At 36.9% G+C, this 21,980-nt stretch overlaps 1 protein-coding gene and 1 non-coding gene across 3 annotated transcripts; both read left to right on the forward strand.

Annotated features, from left to right (window-relative positions):
• The first annotated feature begins 4,295 nt into the window (after positions 1–4,295).
• Positions 4,296–4,367, forward strand: trnac-gca (transfer RNA cysteine (anticodon GCA)). The gene has a single exon. It is a non-coding gene; the product is annotated as a tRNA-Cys (tRNA).
• A 4,680-nt stretch (positions 4,368–9,047) lies between these two features.
• On the forward strand, positions 9,048–21,741 carry ube2b (ubiquitin-conjugating enzyme E2B (RAD6 homolog)). 2 transcript variants are annotated; one of them, XR_003597286.1, is made up of 7 exons: positions 9,048–9,253; positions 14,601–14,681; positions 16,952–16,977; positions 18,107–18,196; positions 18,932–19,020; positions 19,899–20,109; positions 21,535–21,741. XR_003597286.1 is itself a non-coding variant. In XM_028031504.1 (6 exons), exons 1-6 carry the CDS (start codon positions 9,210–9,212, stop codon positions 20,025–20,027), a joined length of 459 nt encoding a protein of 152 aa, XP_027887305.1. In that variant the 5' UTR covers positions 9,048–9,209; the 3' UTR covers positions 20,028–20,179. The 2 variants fall into 2 exon arrangements, 1 of the variants encoding a protein (XP_027887305.1); XM_028031504.1 differs by lacking the exon at positions 21,535–21,741 and having other exon boundaries at positions 19,899–20,179.
• The last annotated feature ends 239 nt before the right edge of the window (positions 21,742–21,980 follow it).

The raw sequence follows: 21,980 nt of genomic DNA on the forward strand, positions 1-21,980 counted from the left end.
GCAACGACGTCTGTAAAGATGACCGCCAGTACGGCAGGCATTTCCGGAAAGTACCTTCAAAATAAAAGCTTTCTCACTTAGCTACCATTTCAGAGTGAAAGAGACTATTTAATCAGACGCAAATCTTCTTGCATGATCGTTTTACTCCTATAATTTTTAAGCAACCAGATAATAATCTCAAGACTAAACCTGGGGAAAAAACTAAAGATAGTAATTAAATATCTGATAGCTTAGTCATTTATGTTTCATTTGCCTCCAAATATCACACTCCATCCATCCATCCATCCATCCATCCCTAGGAGTCTTCAGGGATGTGAAGTTCCTCCAGGTGAGTTCTGGGTCTGCTCTGACGTTACTTCCTGTTGGAGCGTACCCAGCATACCTCCAAAAGTGAGGTGTTGAACAGTCACGTGTTCAACACTCTCCAGCTAGCTCCTCTGAGCAGCAGCTCACCTCACTATGGGGGAAGCTCATTAATGCCTGCTGTAATGCATTTAAATCGGTTAAATCAAATCCTGCTCTGTACTACTTCCGGTCTGCCATGACCTGATTGGTTCAGCTTGACTCAGCGGCAGACAGGAAAACAGCTGGGAGGGATGACAGCAGCTCTGTGATTGGCTCCCAGTTTAACGGAGCGGTTTCTACCGTCGCTACCTGGAACTTTGCCTCTGAAGCGAATTTTCTATTGTAGCCATGATGTCACTGTTAGCATTAGAGCGAGTAAACAAAGCAGAGGGCATCCGTGACCTTAACTCGCGTCAGAAACACATGAAAGCTGCCCATGGGAGACGTGCACAGCAGCACGTAATCTGAGTCCCACAGATTAATGCGGTTTTCATGTTATTGGACGTCTGAATAAGGAGGAAAGCTGCGTGGTCACTTCGCATTTCATCAAACCAAACACTGTTGCGTCATGCGGGAGACTGCGTGATTTGGGGAGGTACCAGTTAGCGCATTAAGGAGAAATTAAACACAATAAGGCCTTCAGTTATAAATAACCTCTGACCTCTAACTCTCTGATGGAGAGTTTAACTATGAGCTTTGTACATCTTGACTGAAATTTATATCAGTTTCTTTTTACAAAATTATCCAAGTTTGATCAGATTCAGTGAAGGATGTATAACAGACACCGTTTTTAAGTCTTGTCACAGATTTCCAGTTTGATTTTGATCTGGTGTTAACATGAATTAGCATTAATTTAAACCATTTGACGAATGTTTAGTGTTTGACCTGCTGGAAGGTAAAACAACACCTCAGTCTGGACTGAGAAAGATGTTTAATACATTCAGTCTTCCTATTATTTACCATTCATTTGTTTAAAAGGGTCGTAAAAATGCTTCGAATAATTAATGTCACTGGTTCATTTTCTTCCCATCCTCCCTTTTCAGCAAACCATAAAATAAAACACATTTTTGAGAGCACATTACTTTTAATTTGTAGCTCTTCGTTATGATGAAATCATCTAACCGCTTTCTGCTTTGCAAAGAAAGGAGATAAGCCACATTGTTGAAAAGATTTGAAGCAGACTTGATCATCTCAGGTCTTTCTCACTTCAGTTTTATTCTGTCTAAACAAACAGAATAAAACTGTTTGTTTTAGTATTAATGATGGGAAATAAATACTACATGGATATTCATCTGTTTCCAGGACATTTTCCATGTTTCTGCAGCGTCAGGTTTCCAGTCTCTCACACATGACCTGAACCCATTCTCTGCTTCCTTGGGTTTTACATTAACAATTTATTAAACACTTTGTGAACAGCCTTGTTGGTGTAGCTCCTTTTTCAAAGAGCGCTCTGCTGGTAGTTTATCACTTCTGGGACGGAGAGACGGATAAAACAGAAAGAGAACTGGGCCTTGGTTCTTCTGAATTAAAATGAACATTTTGTTTCTCTGGAAGCTGCTCCTCTTTCCTGCATGGATCCATTGATAGAGAAATTGCTGACATTAACAACAAATGCTCCAACCACTAAAATCTGACTCCTGCATTTTTGTTTCCATTTGGTGAATACGGCACAAAACTCTTACTTGCATAATTGCATTTAAAGTCTGAAACTGATGAACTTTGCATCTGGACGTTGTTCCCAAAAATGGATCAGAATTATCACGGATCTTAATTCTCTCCCTGATATCAGATTTTTTTGTCTTTGAGGTGTTGCCATGTGTTTTCATATAAAATAACACTGTCTTCAGTGAGAAGATTCTTCAGCACCGCTGTAACACAGACTGCTACAGGAGATCCTTCCTGAGCATCTACAACAACTCTTTCAAAAAACTTGAATAAAATGAGAAACCACAACAATTAATTTCTGTCTAATTTTTATTTGAAATGAAAATTGTTCTTCAGCAGGGAATGGATTTACTGTCAAACAGAGAGGAAAAATAAGTTATTACATAGTTAAAAAGTCGACATTGTTATGGTTTAGCATCGTGTGTTGACAGTGTTTCCTAAGTTAGTTTTAGGATGTAAAAGGAATGACCTGTTGGTCATTATTACATAAGAGAGCAGGAGACATGCCCATGCACTGTAACACAGAAGCTTAATCCACAGTAACCTGAACTGCATGGATTATTCTAGTATTAACGCTGCCACTCAGACTTGTTAGCATCAACCTCAGAGTTTGTGCAACAGATTGGGTCTAAACTCTGAGTACCTGCTGCAGCCAGCGGGTTCTGGACGGTTCCCCGTTTGATTCCAGGAAAACAGATGCAGGTCACATGTTTCTGCTGGAGCCGAGCTGCCAGCAGGATGAAAGGCCTTGTAAACAACACTCACTAAAACGGGTCCGGCCGATGAGACAGGAAGCCGGATGATGATGAATGGGTTGTTATGGAAAGTTGGATGGAGATGCTGGTAGCTCGTGTCCGAGGGGAGGAGGAGAACAAAACCCTCACAGACGAGTCGCCATGTTTCCTCCAAAAAAACCAGCCAGGGATTGTAAAACATCGGTGAAACATTACATCATCTGGTGCATTGTGAAGACATGTGATACCTGAAAAATATTTGTCCTCTGCCAGTTTAATGTTACAAAAATACAAAAAATGAATTGCAAACTTTCTGCTTATGAGGAGAAAAATCTGCAGCTAATTCGTCTTTTTCCACACGGCGTCACTTTCAGGTCGATTTTCACAGGTAGAAAAAACAACTAAAGCTACGCCCTTCTCTCTCTACCAATCAGAATCCAGTATTTTACCCCGAAACCCTGAAACCATGACAACAAGAATCCCGCGTCCATCCTGAATGTCTGGCGCCATCTGCTGTTTGGAAAGAGGAAGTCCACTATCGCTTTAAAACCAAAACAGATTTCTATTTATAAAATACTGTAGAATACATTAGAATATGTTGGGTAAATAAACTGTATGATAAAATAAAGATGTTTAGCTTCAGTTTGTTAAACTGAGTGAACAATAGAAATGGAGACAGAAACTCGCAGAGACAAAGAAAACCAGAAGAATTTCACCTCCTGATGCAATACAACGATTTTTAGCCGCTTCTATTCTTTCAGAAAGCATTATGTGATTTCAGCAAATCATATAATGAGGGTGCTTCATCCCTGGTGTCTTCAGAAATCCTACCACCACACATTTTAGTGATGAGTCAGAAAACCATGCAGGCATTTCACAAGGAAAACAATAAAGAGGCTTCGCCTTGTTGGATCTAAGATAATAATTCTCCCTTTCTTTTATAAGTTTCACACACAACTCCCCTGGTTTTCATTCACAAAATATGCAGTTCTTCGCAAAAGTACTCATAACCATTTTAATTTTACAATGTTTTTAATTTTTTCTCGCTGAGATTTTAAGTTCTACAAAATTGTAAAGTGGAAAGAATATAATATGAGGATGAGAAGTGAAAAATACATTCATATTCAGCTCCCTTTGCTTTAATGCTACCATTATTAGTAAACAGATCCCACCTAAAAATAATAACTAATAACTGTGACAATTCTGGCATGTTTGGGTTGCATCTGTGTGTTTTCTAGATAAATTCCTCATTTTTATCCCTTTGTATTTATTTTCTTAATTTGTTCTGATATTTTTGAGAATTGAGTTTTGATTAGTGTTTCAAATCAGATTAGTGTGTAGTGATGTCAGTCCTCTTGACAACAACTATCAATGTGATTAATGGAGGAGATCCGACATAGATATAGAAATCTGTTCTTGTTTAACAGGTTTGAGCATTAAATATGTTGTGTTCAGATTTACATCTTTTGAGCTTTAAACTGACCAATGAACTCAATCATATGTTCTTAGTTAAGATCCTGGCTGAAAGTACTGAAAAGCTGAATAATGTGTGGGGGTATAGCTCAGTGGTAGAGCATTTGACTGCAGATCAAGAGGTCTCTGGTTCAATTCCAGATGCCCCCTGATTTTTTTTTTTTTTGTATTTAGGAACGTTTGTCGACCAAAAAGAAACGTCCCTTGATGCCTACAACCAATGTCTATTGACTTCAAAGTTTCTTGTACTTGTTTAGTCACTTTACTAAACAAGTATTTTAGTTAAGTTAGTAAACGTCTTGTTTAATAAGCAAAATATTTGCTATTTTGCTTTTGAAAATAATAGATTTTATAAGGCTTTCATAAGGTTCTGTTCTGACTGGTTGGCAGTTGATTATAAGTCAAAATCTCTGATGACTTTATAAAATAGATTTTAACCTGTTTTCATGATGTCTGCTTATAACAGCACTGCTGGCCTTTACTGAACTGTGACTGTGATGCTACAAGGCTGATATCTGAATATGTAATTTAATTACCTCCGCCTATGTAACATCACACGGCAGCTTTAATGAGGCAATTAGCTCCTGTAGTGCAGATGGTGGCTGGTTGCTGCTCTCTGCATCACCCAGCTCTCAGAATGAGTTAGATTCCTCCTCAGTTTCTGTGGAGATGCAATTTGTGATTTAAGTGAGACTAGTGAAAGTTTCCTGATTAATTTCACTGTTTCATTAAGTATCTGCTTTTTTATTTAGTCTATTCAACAAGGACCATATATAGGAATATTAATCTTACTCCAGATTACCATCTGCAGACCATTTGCACCTTCAGCTCTGCCTTGTGAAAACCTTTTCCTTTCATTTAATGTGAAATGTTTGTTTCATTTTTAGTTCTGATAACCTCTAATGACAACATTAATAATTAAAGGGGCAGTATTATGTGTTTTCCAGGCACACAGAGCCATTTTATAGCACAATCAAGTAACTGTGTTAACTCCAACTTTTATAAAAAATGCTACATATATAAAATATGACTTAAAAGAAATTTGATTTTGTAATTTAATGCCTTGAAATTGTCTTTAAAAACTCCTGCTCTTTCTGAAACTCCGTCATCACAACATGGCTCCTGTACCTTTAACAACGTTTGTACATTTTGTAGCTCCTGTAATGAGCTAGCAGATGCAGTTCCACCAGGTGTTTGCTAATTGCTAATTGCTGAGTGACAAAGAAGCTCAGAAGATTAGAAACTGCAGCTTTGAGGAGGAGCTGCACTTTGAAGGCAGAGGTAGGTCTATCTAGGCGATTGCTCAGCTGGATGGTTGCCATGGAGACTAAAGGATTTTTAACACCATCATAAATAAATCAGTTAAACGATTCCCCAGATAAAACATTGTTAAACTATTTAACTATGTAAACATAGTTAAATATAATCAATCAATCGGGTTTCTTTGTATAGCCATTTCAGCAACAAGGAAGTTCAAAGTGTTTAATTTCATAAAAACACAAAAACATCATACAGTCAAACTGAGAACAAGTGAACAATAGAAGTGAACATGCACAATTAAATCTTTTTAAAATGTACATAATATTGTACAGTTGTGCTCCAATGCTGCTTTTTCTCGCAGCACATTGGAGAGAATGAGAAAGCAATGCCAGCATTTCCTCACCCTGTCTATTAAATGCAGCAGAGCTAAGCAGGGATTCTTTCATCCTGCATATTTTGGCTCGACCCAAAGCTTTTGTCCAGCAGCTGGCAGAAAGGTCACCTTTTCCTTTACCAACCGTAAAACAAGCTCTCACTGCACTTCATAATGTCCCATAATAATAATAATAATAATAATAATAACAATAATAATAATAATAACAATACAGTTTTAGTGTTTAAATGTGACTAAACAATGTTATTTTAACAGCTGAGATGTACAGGAAGTCTATGGAAATAAAAAAACAATTCTCATGTGACGTCACGACCATCTTGGCAAGCAGTTGCTATGGAGTTGCTATGACAACAACAAACAAGTCACAAGCTCAGGACTAGCTCTCGCTTTGTTCCTACCTAACTTATAAACAATACAAGTACGTTACAAATATTATTTTACAGTTGTTGAGTTCTCTAACCACCTCGGTGTAATACTAAAATAAATATCAGCGATATTTACTGTAGTACTTACTGCCGAACTAGCAACACTAGCTTGTCTAATGTAGCTTTTATCTGCTAGCTAAGACGGACATGTAGCCTACGTACTGTCACCAGAACCTTGTTATTCACATGAAGAGTTCTTACGTCCTTTATAAATCCGTTTAAACATTGACTGTTTGGGTCCATGAAGCTCCTCCAAGCTGATCTTACTCTTCGTGAACTAACAGCAGGTTAGATAGATCGGAGGGAGCTTGTCCACATCATCTGACACGTTTCCATCCCAACTGCAGCCATTTTGTTCATGTGCACATAGAAGAAGGCCAATATGTTTTCTTTTTTTTGGTTTGGAAGCCATCGTTCACCTTTGCTTTGCCTACTTAGAATAGAATATATCACTGACTGTTAAATGGGTTAAGTGATCCTCAGGTTTGAGAAACACTGCCATAAACAAAAACAGTTAAATGTACCTAAGAGTGATGTAAGTAATTCAAATATGACTTAATATGAATAAGTAAATAAATAAGATAACAAGCATGCGTGCAAATATGTTTTTCTGTAAATAATCTGTAAATGAGTGCAGAGAAAATCAGATTTTAGTTACTCAGAGTTGGGGATTGTAAAGTCTGATGGCTACAGGCAGAAATGATTTCCTGTGGCGCTCTGTGGTGCATTTTAAGAAAGCATGGCTCACGTCTGGTTCAGACTTGTGGGAGTTATTATGTACACACACCAAGACCTGATCTAAATGTGTGATTTATTACATGAAGCTTTATTACATGGCTGCTGTAGGTGCTGGTAGCAGGAGGAGGCGGGCCGCCCTTCTGTCTGTGTGTGACCTACATTGTCACTACAGTGAAATGGGCTAAGAGGGCTTTACGCCTAGTGATAGCAGCAATCTGGATTCTTTTAGGGAAATTGTGAGGAGAAGGATTAGGCTTGATTCAATAGCTGGTTCTTGTCAGGAGGTTGGCCCAGCATGCAGTGGTGACTCATAGAGTATCGGGATGTACCTTATGATTAACGTCTCCATAAAACTGTCTCTACAAAACCAGTGAACTGTTAAAGAAAATACTTGAAGTAAAACCAACAAAGTACAGTTTAACATTTTAAAATGTGAACTATTTACCTGTTTCCATCAGATATATTAAGCTGAAAATGTCTTGAATTAAATTAAATTCCCATACTTTTACACTCCCTTGTGCATCCATAATAAAATCGTATTTTGTTAAGTATAGAAACATCAGCTCATCTTTTGCTGATTTTTGCTTCTGATCACTTTCCCAGCAGGACAATAGAGGCAGCATGCATCAGCTTCAGATGGATTACGGGGATTATAAAGTAAGCCACTTACTGACTGAGTAGATGATCACACTGGAGCACATAATTATTTAATCTGTCATTTCTCAAAAAATCTAAAAGTGATTGTAAGTGAAGCATTGATTCCTATCATCTGGTAAAAGTATTTGAAATATTTAATTTAGTAAACATAAGTATCTTTCTACACTAAATTATACACATAGCTGCTGGGATCTTCCACTGTGGCTCTTAGAAATTTAGGTACAAAGTGCTAACTTTTATCCTTAAATACAAATACAATAACAAATGTAGAGTTTTAGCAATTTATGAGGTTTTTAATGGACTTACTGGCTTAGATATCCACTAAAGAATAACACTAAAAGTACCAGTAACATATTTATAGAGCTAATTTTCTAGTAATTTCTTTTTAAAATAATAAAAAACAAATATAACTACTCTCTTTTTGCAAAAATTTTACGTTTTCCTTTATTTTAAAATATTAAAAATAGAAATAAAAGAGTAGTTCTTTAAAAATGTGAAAAAATTCATTGCAACACTATATGTTTGATTGGATTTGTCTTCTTATCCGATGCAGGTAAACATATGGTTTCAAAAATGTTTTAGAGAAAGAGATTTGGGGGTTTTGAGTAGCTGTAAGCAGAGGTGGGTAGATTACACAAAAACTTTACTCAAGTAAAAGTAAGAAGTAACCATCCAAGAAATTACTCAAGTAAGAGTAGAAACATATTTGGTAAAACAGTGAGTAACTGATCAAAAATCAACCATTTAATATTTAGAAATTACTTCTTCAGAAAGACAAAAGAATAAGTGAAAATTTTAGTAAATAAAAATAATTTATATAAATAATGTAATTTCAAAATATAATAAAGCTAAAGAAACATTTTCAATATGAAATTTTAACAAAAATTGCAGGTGAATTTTTGATTAAAACAAGTTTGAAGTCACAGTGCGTAGAGTATCCAGAAATATTCCTCAAATAAGAGTAGCAATACTCCATAATAAAATTACTCAAGTAAAAGTAAAAAGTACAGTGTAGTAAAAACGCTTTTTAAAGACTTTACAATTTCTTTACTCAAGTAAATGAAACTAGTTACTACCCAACTCTGGCTGTAAGCCACTATTATTGTTGAGATACATCACTCGAAAATAAATTAACTTTTGAATAATATTCCAATTTAAGCACCTGCACATTATTAGTAGTTGTGTAATAAATCATTATTACATTCATATATAAGCAGTTTAATCTTTTAATATATTCCATCAGAATTTCAACTGATTTTTTAATAATTTTATTTATTTGTTAGTAGGGAGGAGTTTTCGCAGCATTTTTTAACAGAAACATTGTGACATATAAGGGTTGCGCCTCTGTTGGCCTCAGCACTGCAACCAACCGACGTCAACCATAAATAGCGAGCTAGCCAGTTGTTGTTTTGGGGGAATAAGAAAAGAGCTGCAAGCGGAAGAAACACCGGATTTGGGCTTTTTCCTCTTCGCTCATTTAGTTTTTTTCAAATTGTTTTTGTATACACAACTGAAATAATGTCTACGCCCGCAAGGAGACGGCTAATGAGGGATTTTAAAAGGTAAAGTAGCCGTTTGTGGAAGCTATCTCTTCTGATTTAGCCGACGGAGCTACGTGGCTAGCAAGGTTAGCTTAGCGTTAGCTCCGGTTGACGACAATACTGTCCAATTTTTACTACCTAAAATGTCTTAGACCGAATAGTCCAGTCTTTTTATGATAGCTGCTGCTGCTTTTTAAAAAAAAAGGAAATAACAAAGTGTAACGTCTTAAATGTTAACAGTTGATGACAAACGGCTCATTTTAGCTGAATTACGCCAGTGTTTTTCAGTGTTTTTGATCGGTTTTTTAGGCGTTTAGAGCTCAAATTGTCTCCCGCAGGAAAACAAAATCAGTTTGGATCAAAAATGTTTAGCAGCCGTTTGACCTGCTCATGAATATTAGCTAAAATATACACAGATCGGTTGTTTAGCATCGAGAGGGTTTAAAATGATCCCCGTTAAAATAATATTTAAACATTTCTCTTCTTAAATTTGGTTTCGGTTTTTTTCTGTCACGGAGATTTCGGGGATTTTGAGTCGAAGGAAACTACCGTGTTTACAATAGCGATATAAATTCCTGCCACTATTTCTGTTTTCACCTTAATGTTCTCTGTTTATTTGTAAGTCAACATTTACAAATATATTAACATTAATACTATTGATCTTTATTAGATTTGGAGATTTTTAAATGTTATTTTACTCTGGACTGTAGAATCACAATGATTCCCATTTCTGCTAAAATCAAAGTATTACAGTTTTGATAATGTTCTCTGTATTATTTAGATATTGTCGGTTATATGTTGCCATCTCCTCTAAGTCTGGATTGAATTATTCTGCTATTAGTGTAGAATAGTCCAGTCCTGATTTTGTACTGCAAGAAATTATTTTTAACGTTCTCTAATCAACAAAAGCTTGGCTAAACAGAAACTGGGTTTTAAATTTAAAGCTATTTGTGCAGAATTGCAATAAGTCAGTAAATCGCATGATAAATGAAAAAGGAGCTTAATAATTTCCATTTGCATGATCAAATCGACCAGTTTTTATTGTCCAAAACCTGGAGGATTAAAGTAAATTTTTTACACATAATTTAGTTTGTTTTTTCTGTTTTTAAAGTTTATTGATTTGTGAGAATCTGTTCTTGCATCATTAAGCCATCAGCGTTATGGTAGTGGAAAATTGTCTCAAAACAACAATCTTATCATTTATTGCATTAACTCCTGGGACAATTTATTGTCCAGAAAAATTTATTGTTACAGGCATCCTCACAACAAATCATAGTGTGGTATTAAGTGTAACAATCTAAACATTATGTGGTTTTTGTGTTTAAATAAAAAGTTAATGTTTCTCACCTTAGCAGCTACTGCTAGTTAAGCTTATCATTCCCAGAATGCTGTGCTGCTGTCTGTGGCGTCCTGTGCTGTTTTACGTGTGGAAGCAAAGAAAGTCTGTAAAAACCTCAATGTTACAGCAGGATGGATAAGGTGTCACTGTAACTCCACTCTGCTGTGGGGAACGTTAACACTGAATGGATCCGTCTAATGTGTCCGGCTCCAACACTGGCCGACTGCACTCGTTATATTCTTTCAATTTCTTGAAATGTTTTCTTACAAAACCTTCTAAATGTATTATTATACATTTATAATAGAGGAGAGCAAAGTACCCAAACATATCACTCAAGAGTAGCACCATTTCAAGTAAAAGTATTTGGTAAAATGTTTACTCAAGTACTGAGTAACTGATCAAATTATCAGTCATTTAATATTTAAAAATTACACAATCAGACAGAACAAAATATAAAGTTAAGTGGAAATTTTTCAAATAACGTAATTATGAAATAATAAAATTAAACAAAAATATTTTTCCAAATCAGTTTCTTTAAATAAAAAAATTCTAAAACTTTAACAAAAACTGCAGGTGTCTGGTGGGTAGAGAATCCAGAAATTTTACTTGAGAGTAGAGATACTTCATAATAAAATTATTCAAAAATAAAAAGTGCAGTGTTGTAAAAGTACATTCTTTCTAAAAAGTAAATGTACCTAGATACTAGCCAACTCTGGTTGGTTCAGTTTATAGTTTTACACAAAACTAAAGACTGTTGTACAACCATTTCATGACATCCTAACAGCTCAGTTTTGAGCAGCAGAGATGATATTCCACAGCAACCACCATCAGTTGTTGGCAAGCAACTGCTAGTCCACCACATTTGCTTTTGCCGCTGCTCTGTTGGTCTCTGTCTGGTCAGAAATCCAGGCAGAGAGACGTTGGAGTCGAGGATCTGAGACGGTTTGAACTTCGTCCTGCTCTTCATGAAACCTATATTTTAACTCCTCTGGGATTTAGTTCATAATTCATGTGTCATTTAAGCTTTGGACATGCTAATTGAAAAACAAAAACCTTTTCCATCATGACAACTGTCTGATAATAGAACAAGTAAAAACAAAAATCCTTCTTGCCGCAATTGTCCCAAAAAACATCAATAAATTAAAAAAGGTTCATAACATCTAGAATTTAAAAAATGAATAAATAATTTTTTCTTTTATGCCAATAGCTAAGGTTTTTGAATTTACACATAATGCAGATTGAAAATAATTTTATGCATACTACTTAAAAACTTCTCACGATATAAGGATTTCATATCAGTCTATCAATAATTATTGATTTTTTTATGTTAAATATCTGAAATGCAACCAAACTGGTGGTGTGGCTTTTCCTGTATTATCCAAAGTTTTTAATCCATTTTTTAAATTTTTAATCAGTTATGAGGCGCGGTGGAGAAACCTTAAACTGCTGCTGCGCAACTTACTCAGCTGGTTTTTTGCTAGGCAACCAAAGCTGGGTTGAAGGGGTAGGCTTGAAGCTGCTTGTTACCCAGCAGGTTGTTGCTAGGCAACCAAAGAGTAAGTGTGTTAGTTCAGCGGTCCCCAACCTTTTTAGTCGCGCGGACCGGTCAGCCGGGGAAGCAGTACTCCGATGTTGTTTTGTTACTCATTCTGCTACAAGTTGGCTCAATTTTGACGCGCAAGAAGTAACCGGTAAAATCCGGGTTAGGATTTTCAAAATAAAAGATCCCGAAGTAGTTCATTATTTCTTGCGCGGCCCGGTACCAATTGGTCCGTGGACCGGTCCCTGGCCCGGTGGTTGGGGACCACTGTGTTAGTTGATTCCCCTAAACTAGCTTAGAGCTGCTAAAGCCCTTCCTCTGCCTACATCTCCCAGAATGCTGTGCGGTTCTGGATCAGAGTTCAGCGAATATTCTATATATTGAATATCCTATTGGATTGTATTATCTATTGATATTGATCACATGTCATGATATTTCTAGCTGTATCAAGTCCTGATGCTGACATGTTTCCTGGTATCCGCTGAGCTCCAGCTCTACAGTAACTGACCTGTGCAGTAAAACAAAGTAACCGTCTCCTGGCCGATGCATCCAGTCCTGTGAGTTTGTCTGCAGGACGGCCGTTAGAAAGAGATCTGGGCTCTTACTGCTACAAATCTGCTTAGCAGATTTAATTGCTGTAAACCTTCATAAAGCCTAAATTTCTTCATGGGGGTTATATACAATTTGTAAGTTGTGTGCAGTGGCTCCTCCACCTCTTCTGTCTTCATTAATGATCAAGAGTCTGAATGTGAGGCATAACATGAAGCAGCTAATTTCAACCAGTTTATTTATCATGTTGATTTGGTCCATTACTCTGTAATCTGCAGCAGACTGGTGTTGGAAAATTAATTTAGAACGGCGGCTCTGATTTGCTCCTGTCTCTGTTGCCAGGCAGTTGTTGCTGTGGCATTTTGCTCTGTGTGTCTCAGATCATTTGTCGGAGTTCAGATTGTGAAACCACAACTGGCACGGAAAATCAGCACTGAATTATTTTTATTTCAGGTTAATCAATCGGGTTGTAAACTGACTGGAGGATTAAACTTAGACATTCCACTGCACAGGATTAGATTAGCATGTTCTCAAATGTAATGTTTTAATTACTGAAAACTAAAACCTGGAGTATGTTTTTAAACTTTGAAACACTAAAATAAATGCAGTATGAATAGAACTTAAAGTTATTACAGTAGATCTTCAAGATGCTCGATTTGTGAATTGAAAGGCCCATTTTTAGGGAATGAATTGGATTAATTTCAGAAAAGATATCTAAAGAAAAGTTCCAAAAGCACTTTAAATGTGTAAACAAGTTCAAGTTGAGTCAGTCAGGAGGAAGTTGTTTTGTTGCAGATCAGAGAGAAACTGCAGCACATGACGTTTCCTGACTGCTGCTTCGCTTCTGCAAGTTTAGATATTCAGAAATCATGTAATGGAGTTACTTTCTGTTCTGCAGAAAATAAGGAAATCAGCATCAAGGCATCAACAGAACTCATCAGAGCGACCAAATCACTGACCAAGCAGAGACGCATTAACTGCAGAGCATCACTGCTTTACCGTCTGAAAACAGTTTATTTTAACCTAAACAAAGTCTGGATAATATGGCTGACAAACACGATGGAAGGGTTTCATATCAGTCAATATTGATGATTATTTGTTGTTTTAAATATCTGAACTACTATCCAGTTTAAACTGCTTCTGTTTAGCCTGCAGGCTGTTGCTAGGTAACCAGAGAATGAGTGAGTTGCTAGGTAACCAGAGAGTGAGTGAGTTAATGCCACCAACCTTTCTTAGCTATGAGCAGCTGTAGTCTTTCCTGTGCCTACATCTCCCAGAATGCTGTGCAGTTCTGGATCAGTTTTGTAAATTTATTGATTATTCTATCAGTTATCTATGGATATTGATCACGTGTCTTTCTCAATATTTTTTGTGATTGATTTTATTAGACAGCTTTAGCAAAACACCCCAGTTCTTCGCAGTGGAGAAAGCAGTAAAACTAACCACTTTTGGGGTTTTTAAAACATCATTAATTGGACTTTGTTATGAAAACTATCAATCAGAATTCTTATATTAAGAAATTTATCACAATAAATGAAAAACGATGTGATAAATACCAACCCCACAATATACACTTTGGATTATTCCTTTTTTACTTTAGCTTATATCAGAGTGTTTTTATGGCTGAGTTGGCGTCAGCGGCGTTTCCAGCCACAGAGCCCTGGCAGCACCATGTTGGCGTTGTGCCGCGCAGCGTTGTGCCGCTGATTCTGCACACAGCCTCATGTTGCAGTTTCTTGTTTTGACTGATAACTGTCCCATTGTCAAGGTGTTAATTAGTCGCCTCATGCTCCTCTCGTTCATCACTCCCTCTGGCTATTGTTCCTCCTGTTCTCTATTACTATTATTTTATAAATCTTTTCATTGTGTTGCCAGCTGCCTCCTTCTGAAATTCACTTCTCTTTCCTCTCCTCGTCATCGTTTCTTCCTCTGCTCCTCAGACTTCAGGAAGACCCTCCCACCGGTGTGAGCGGAGCGCCGTCTGAGAACAACATCATGCTGTGGAACGCTGTTATTTTTGGGTGAGTCATGTTCTAAATGCAGCTCCTCCCCACCGTCTCCTCTGATGCTCACATCCTGCAGCCACCTCTTTGCTTTAATAAAATATCAGATCTCATCGCTAAACGCCTATCTTCATGTGTTATACGGACCAACGGCACGATTCAGCTTAGATCTGAGGTTTGGTTCACTTATTTTAGTTGAAACGTCCGTTCAGGCCCAAACCACATGCAGCCGAATATCCACAGGAAATAATAATAATATCACTAAAAACTATTATTTATAAAACATAAGTGAAGATGTGAGAAAACTTGTTAGCACTACAGTTTGATGATCTGTTTGATTGATAAGTTGATAATAATTTATCCCCAACTGTTGGCATTTAAGTTTATTGATTTTTGAGAATGTGTTCTTGCTTTATCGTGTCATTAATATTATGTTACTGGAAAATGGTCTCAAAATAACAATATTATCGTTTATCGCGATAACTTCTGGGACAATTAATTGTCCAGTAAAATATGTTATCATGACAGTCTTCACATTCTTACTTTGACATAATTCCAGTCTTGTTTTATTAACTTTATATTCTTCGTCCCACAGTCCAGAAACATGACGGTCAGGTTAATTGGTCTCTCTAAATTCTCCTTAGGTGTGTGTGTGTGTGTGTGTGTGTGTGTGTGTGTGTGTGTGTGCACACGTGTGTGTGTGTGTGTGTGTGTGGTCCTGTCTGTCTGTCTCTGTGTTGCCCTGCGTCAGACTGGCAACCTGTCCAGGTGACCCCGCCTCTCGCCTGAAATGTCTCGTTGTGCTGGGTGAGAAAATGGACGGATGAATATTCTAATACTGTATTTAAAAGTAGTTCATCTGTCCAGTTAAATGAACCTCCTGGCGCCATCTTTAATGGGCTCTTTGCACCTGCTGCGCTGACGTCACAACCGCATGCGCAAATGCGGCTCTCTTTTTTCCCGCTTTGAGTTACCATGACAGCTAGAAAAGACAAAGTCTTATTTCAGACGCAAATAAAACAATACTATGAACATTGCTGTCTTCCTAATATAATGGGCTTTTAAGTTTTCAAGGATTTCCAAACGATCCTGAATTAAGAAGACGGTGGCTTGTAAATATTCGTTGCTACCAGTTAAAGCTAACGCAGCACAGCAAAGTTTACAGCCTTCACTTCACTCCGGATCAACTTCTTCAGCCTGAAGCAGAAGGTAAAGGAGCCTCCTGTGTTATTTCCATGGAATCACTTCTGTATTCAGCCTGAAAGAGTTTATGGGAACCAGAGAGCAGACCAGAGCCAGACAGCCGAGCTACTGATCCGCTTGAACACACTGCTGTAAACACCGTCCTGCTTCACAAGAAACATGCTAAACTAATAAAGCGAAATAACACGGAGACCTTAAGGAACACGGCCATATTTTTCTAAAAGCAATAACTGAACCTGAACCGTCAGCTGAACTAGAACTCCGACACCAGAGCTGCTCTACTGTTAAGCTATGGGCTTGTTGTTCCTCAGGCTGCAGAAGCAAAAAGCCTGAACCGTAAAATCCCAGTTACTTGGTCTCTTGACACTAACGACAATAAACGCACGTAATATACTTGAACACAAGGTAAAAACATTGTCCGTTAGAATGGATGAAAAATGTTTAGATACTTAAATAGCACATTTTTACAAAATAAATGTCTAGCATAAGCTAAAGCTAATGTTAGCCACAAAGTTTAAAGAAAGTAAAACTCACCTTCGTATCTGTGTATAACGAGGCGAACATCTTAAAACCTTTCTCCAGATTATTGTCGGGGCTTCGGATCGATGTTCATCATTAATTGTTACCTTGGACAAGCCCTGCTAACCCCCAGTGGAAAGAGCCTTTTGCAATAGATCGGAAAAGATTGAGCCGCTTTTCCCAGAACGCGGAAGCTGAGGTGCAAAGAGCCCATTGCTATCAGGAAGTTGCTGTTTTGAAGCAATCTGATTGGCTGACAAAGGCTTTAGCTCTGCACTGCACTGCCCCCTAGTGATTTGGCATGTTAAAAGCAGCGGATTTGTGTGAATTTCTTATTTTAGTTTTGTTTTATATTCGGCCTCAATGTGATTTAACGCGACACAAAGAAAACGAAGAATATAATTGGCTTAACAAACCTAAATTAATTACCATAACAAAACATCCTGACACAAACTAGTCTAATCTACTAATTCTAGTTCTCTGCTATAGAAAGTGACGCTCTGCCTCAGGTTATCAGATCGGTGTTGAACTTATAAATATAATATTTCTCTCTCTGTCTGCTGCAGGCCTGTGGGGACGCCATTCGAAGATGGTAAGTTATACGTTTGGATTTATTGGGTTCATAAAGTGGTTTGTTTACCAAAACACAGATTTTTATTGAACTGGAGCCGCATGTCTCCTTCAGCCGAACGCAGCCTGGGGCTGCGAACATGACTCTGCAAAATAAACATAAAACAGAGATGGATATGAAAATACTGAGTAGTTCTGGAGCACTTTGATTGGAGAACAACTAGGTTTCATAATTATTATCATTATTATAAGAAAAAATACTTGAGCTCTGCAGAAAACTACAGGAAGTAAATGTTTGTTTTGGGAAAAATATAAATTGAACATTGACATTATTTTTCAACATTAAAGTAACATTGAAACTCTCCCTTGTGTTTTTATGGATTTCATGGATATTTTGTCCCTAAAGGAAATCCTTCTCGCTACTTCTCATCATTTCCATGTGGAAAAGTTTCAAGTAGAGCTTTGCTAGCATGCAGCCTCTCTTGAGGTTTTGTTTTGACCTTTTTCATTTTTAATCGCTGATGTTTCAGCTGCTTTCTGTGCTGTTAGCTGATTTTCTCCGTTGTAGTTTCTCTGTGAATGTCTATGTAAAAATGATGGAACAAATCAAATTTCTCAGTTTAAATGTGAAGTGTTAATGATGGTTAAAATGAAAATAGGTTGTGAGATTTAAAAATGTCCAGCCGGTTGGGCGGCGCTCAGGTTGTTCGTCTTTAGTTTCATTATGTCTGTGGAAGAGCAGCAGGTTTTTGTCTGTTCACTACTTTGCTCTACATGATCCGTTTCTATGCTTTAGTTTATTCAAACTTTGCAAAAAAATGTGAATAGACTGATGTTTATTCAGTCTATTCTATTGGCTACGAGGAAATGTGTATTCAGAATAATTCACTGTGCTTTGGCCCTGCTTATGAAATAAAAGTTACAAATATTGCGTCTGAAATTGTAGGATCTCTTCCTGCTTTTCTAGTTGACGTTTGTCAGCCTCTCCTCGCTGCGCCTGTCTAATCCTGCACAATAAACAGATTTTGCTGCAGTAAGGGGTATTTATAGTCCCTTCATGGTTTTCTTTGCTGTCAGCAGCGTCTCCGTTTTTCACATCTGCATCTTTCTTGCAGAGTAAAAGCGTCGTGTCTTCCTTTCTGCCTCTGCAGGAACATTTAAGCTGCTGATAGAGTTTTCAGAGGAGTATCCCAACAAGCCCCCCACGGTTCGGTTCGTCTCCAAAATGTTTCATCCAAATGGTGAGGGATGCTGCAGCAACAAACACACACACACACACACACCTTTTCTGATTATCTACACATTTAGAGCAAAAATAACTTTAAAATGCATCTTAAAAACTAGTTTTTTGAACTTTTCCACCAAAATCTTTTCATAAACATCAACCGTTTTGTTCTTCCCTTCAAAGGAATCAAGATAATCATTTATTATCTTGATTTTAATTTATCACATAATAAATTAAAATGAGCTCCATCATTTCTATTCTGTTTTTTTCTGAAGGGAAATTCTGTTTTTCCTGTTTATAATTCATTTCATTTATTGCTTAAGTTGCGTAATTTTTAGTTGTTTACTTTGGATATTTAAAGTGTTTTCCGGTTCCATTGGGTCCTTTACAAAGTTAAAGTTTATAGGTGTTTTAGATGATGAACATTATCAATAAATTACTTTATGATGGTCTCAAAACATTATTGTCATTTATCAACATAATTTGCTTTGAAAGCTGCTGTTTTAGTTTATTTCTGAGTTTTAACAAGAAGGTTTAGTTCAAATCCATTAAAGCTGAAATAATTTATCACCTACATTTACAGCCACGACATTTTCTTCTTTTTTTTAATAAAAAAATTAAATCTATGAGATGATCAGCATAAAGGTTGTATAATCATACTGTATTTGCAAACTTCATGAGTTGTACTGTTCAACGTTTTTCGCTTGGAAATGACCTGCTGAAATTTTAAATATTGTTTCCTGTTTTCCAGTTTATGCTGACGGCAGTATATGTTTAGACATTCTCCAGAATCGCTGGAGCCCGACGTACGACGTGTCGTCCATACTCACGTCCATCCAGGTCTGTCGGACTTAGATTTCTGCAAACTAAATTTAAACAATCTGAATACAGGAGAACTGAAACACTGTAGATTCAGCACAGATAGCGATGCTGAAATATTTCATCAAATTAAAGCAGTTTCTGTTTGTAAAATTATATCAGTGTGAAAATATGTTAAACATTATTTAATCTTAAGAAGTACTTTATTGTATTTTAATAAGTGCCTCTGACAGACATCTGTGTGGTGGAAACTGAAAGTTTTTCCTGCTGCTTCTGCACCTTTTTTTTTTTTTTCACTCAACTTTTAATATTCTGGGATTTTGGCTTTTATTGGCAATGATATTTTTGTGGCTGGCGCCTCCTAGTGGCAACCTGAACAAGGATATTTCAGTATTTGAATAGCTTAGTAAAAATATGTATTTTTATACAGATTTATGGAAGTTTACCTTGCAGTTAGATCTGTCATAGTAAATTCTGCTGGACGATAAATGAAATTATTATTGTTGTGAGATTTTTTAAGTGTTATATTGATCGTAATAGAAATGCTTCTCAACACTAATGAACTTTACTTCATTTGCTTCAAAAAATTTTTTTTTACTTGGGCGTGGCGTAGCGGTTAGCGCAACCCATATTTGGAGGCCTTGAGTCCTCGACGCGGCCGTCGCGGGTTCGACTCCCGGACCCGACGACATTTGCCGCATGTCTTCCCTCCTCTCCTTCCCCGTTTCCTGTCAGCCTGCTGTCATATAAGGGACACTAGAGCCACAAAAGACCCCCTGGAGGGGTAAAAAAACAAAAAAATGTTTTTACTTGAATAAAATTTTAAAAGTCTTACTTGAATAAATATATCTTTTAGATTTCTTGAATAAAATTAAAGTGTGTTTTATTTTTGTGTGCAGTCGTTGCTTGATGAGCCGAACCCCAACAGCCCGGCGAACAGCCAGGCGGCGCAGCTCTACCAGGAAAACAAGAGGGAGTACGAGAAGCGGGTAACGGCCATCGTGGAGCAGAGCTGGGTGGACGGCTGAGCGTCTTCCTCTCCATACCCGTCGTCTTCATCACCCTCCTCATCATCATCCCTCTTCTTCAGCCGCACATCAAGAAACAACAGTAACTATCAAAACTCAAGTGCCACCCTGATAAGTAAAAAGGAAAACCAAATCTGAACAGACATCAAGTTGCTTACTGATCGTTGCAGGAAATCTGGGGTGTTGGGTTTCCATCTTAAATTGTTTCTTGTCTTTTTTTATTGCATGGTGTGGGATAAGTTATTGCTAAGAAAACTTGTAATATATGTTTGGTTGGACTAAAAGCAGTTAATGGCTGAGTTTTACTTTTTTTTTTTTCTGCTGATTTGAGAAGGAAACGCTAACGACCAAATCGGCACGTTTTTAAAAGCTGTGGAAAAACCCAGGAAATGCCTTTCAGAGCTCATAAATATCACTGATCCTTAGTTAAACTAAGTAAAGAACGTCCGCCGCTCCGTTTCTGCTTCGGTTTGGATTCAGTTAGTTTGAGGCTGCAGCAGCTGCAGCAGAGCAGGCGAATCACGACTCCCCGGCTCGGCACGACAGAGGTTTTTTATGAGAGAGGAAATAATGTTTTTACGTTTTATTTTGCAGAGCTGTTTTCTAATTTTCTCCCTCCGTGTTTGTGTTGGCTGGAAATAAATTCCCCTGAGTGTTTATTAAAAGCAGGTAAAAATAGCATTATGGAGGCACTGCAAAAACACATTTATTTTTGGTTTACTTTCTAGTGCAAATATCTTAGTTTTGTCTTACTTCAAGTGTGCTAGCTTACAAGTAACTTTTCAGCATAAGAGATGGTTTGAAATAAATAATTCCTTATTATTAATGAAAAAGTTTCAGTTCCGTTGACAGATTATTTCACTTATAACAAATTATCTTTCCCGTGTTTATAACTGAAATAATCTGGCAGTGGAGCTAGAACTGGGTTGCTATGTAATGGGCTGGGCCTGGCAGGGGTTGCTAGGTAACGGGCTGGGCCTGACTGGGGTTGCAGGGCAACAGTGTGAAATAATTTGACAGTAGAGATATTATTTTTTAAATAACTTACTGGATTATTGACTTAAAACAAGCACATTTTTTTGTTGAAAAGTTATAATTAGTTTTGTCTTTTTTTGTGCACTAAAATATTTGTACTAAAACAAAAATACTTTAAAATTGAGTGTTTTTGCAGTGGGATGCTTCCACATCATGTTTTATAATAAATAAATGCAGATTGAAGGGAAGTCGGTTAGGTATGGGGAGGCTTTATTTTTGTTTTATTTAATAATTTCTCTCCCAAAATAAAACAATTTGTGTCCATGCTTCTGATTGCTCTATTAAAACAACTTGGCTGCAAATATTAAAGAAAAAAAGAAAGCAAAATTAAATAATGCTCTTCTTTTTTTATTTAATTTGAAAACAAGCTGCTGCACCTTCTTGCTGTTCAAACCTTCAGTGAAGTTTTAAATGTTTGTTTTTTTGGTGTCTGTACCTTTTTTAAAAAATGTTTTTATTTTCTTTCTCTTAGAAAAACAAAATTCTCCTTCAGTCATGACTGAACCCGATCCGCCAACATGAAACAGAAACCCCCCTTTCTTAAACAGAGATGCTCATATTGTGGCTTGTGACTTATTTCACCTAGTAAACAGAATATGCTATCAAATTTTGAGAAACAAATGTATACTTAAAATAATATGCTGTATAAACATAATAAAACACATTTTTCAGACTTTGACAGAAGTTTCTTTGTGACTTCTTTGGTACGTTTTGAAAACTAGATTCATTTCTTTTAATGAGGCAAAACAAAATCTACTTTTCTTGATTTTAGGGGTTTTTTTGCCAGGTGAATATTTTTGACTCAGCAGAATTGGTCATGTGACAGAGTTTGGGGTCCAAGTTAATTTCTTTCTACAAAACTGGCAAATTTAATGCTGAAATTATAATTTTTTTAAAATAATTTTTTAAGTTTCACCT

This window comes from Xiphophorus couchianus, chromosome 11, assembly GCF_001444195.1.
Source record: "Xiphophorus couchianus chromosome 11, X_couchianus-1.0, whole genome shotgun sequence".
In the NCBI taxonomy this organism is placed as follows: domain Eukaryota; kingdom Metazoa; phylum Chordata; class Actinopteri; order Cyprinodontiformes; family Poeciliidae; genus Xiphophorus; species Xiphophorus couchianus.

Coding starts and splice junctions, on each gene's coding strand:
- ube2b (XM_028031504.1), top strand. CDS start 9,210: ATGTCTACGCCCGCAAGGAGACGGCTAATGAGGGATTTTAAAAG. Junction 9,254..14,600: donor CTAATGAGGGATTTTAAAAG/GTAAAGTAGCCG, acceptor TCTGCTCCTCAG/ACTTCAGGAAGACCCTCCCA. Junction 19,021..19,898: donor CCATACTCACGTCCATCCAG/GTCTGTCGGACT, acceptor TTTTGTGTGCAG/TCGTTGCTTGATGAGCCGAA.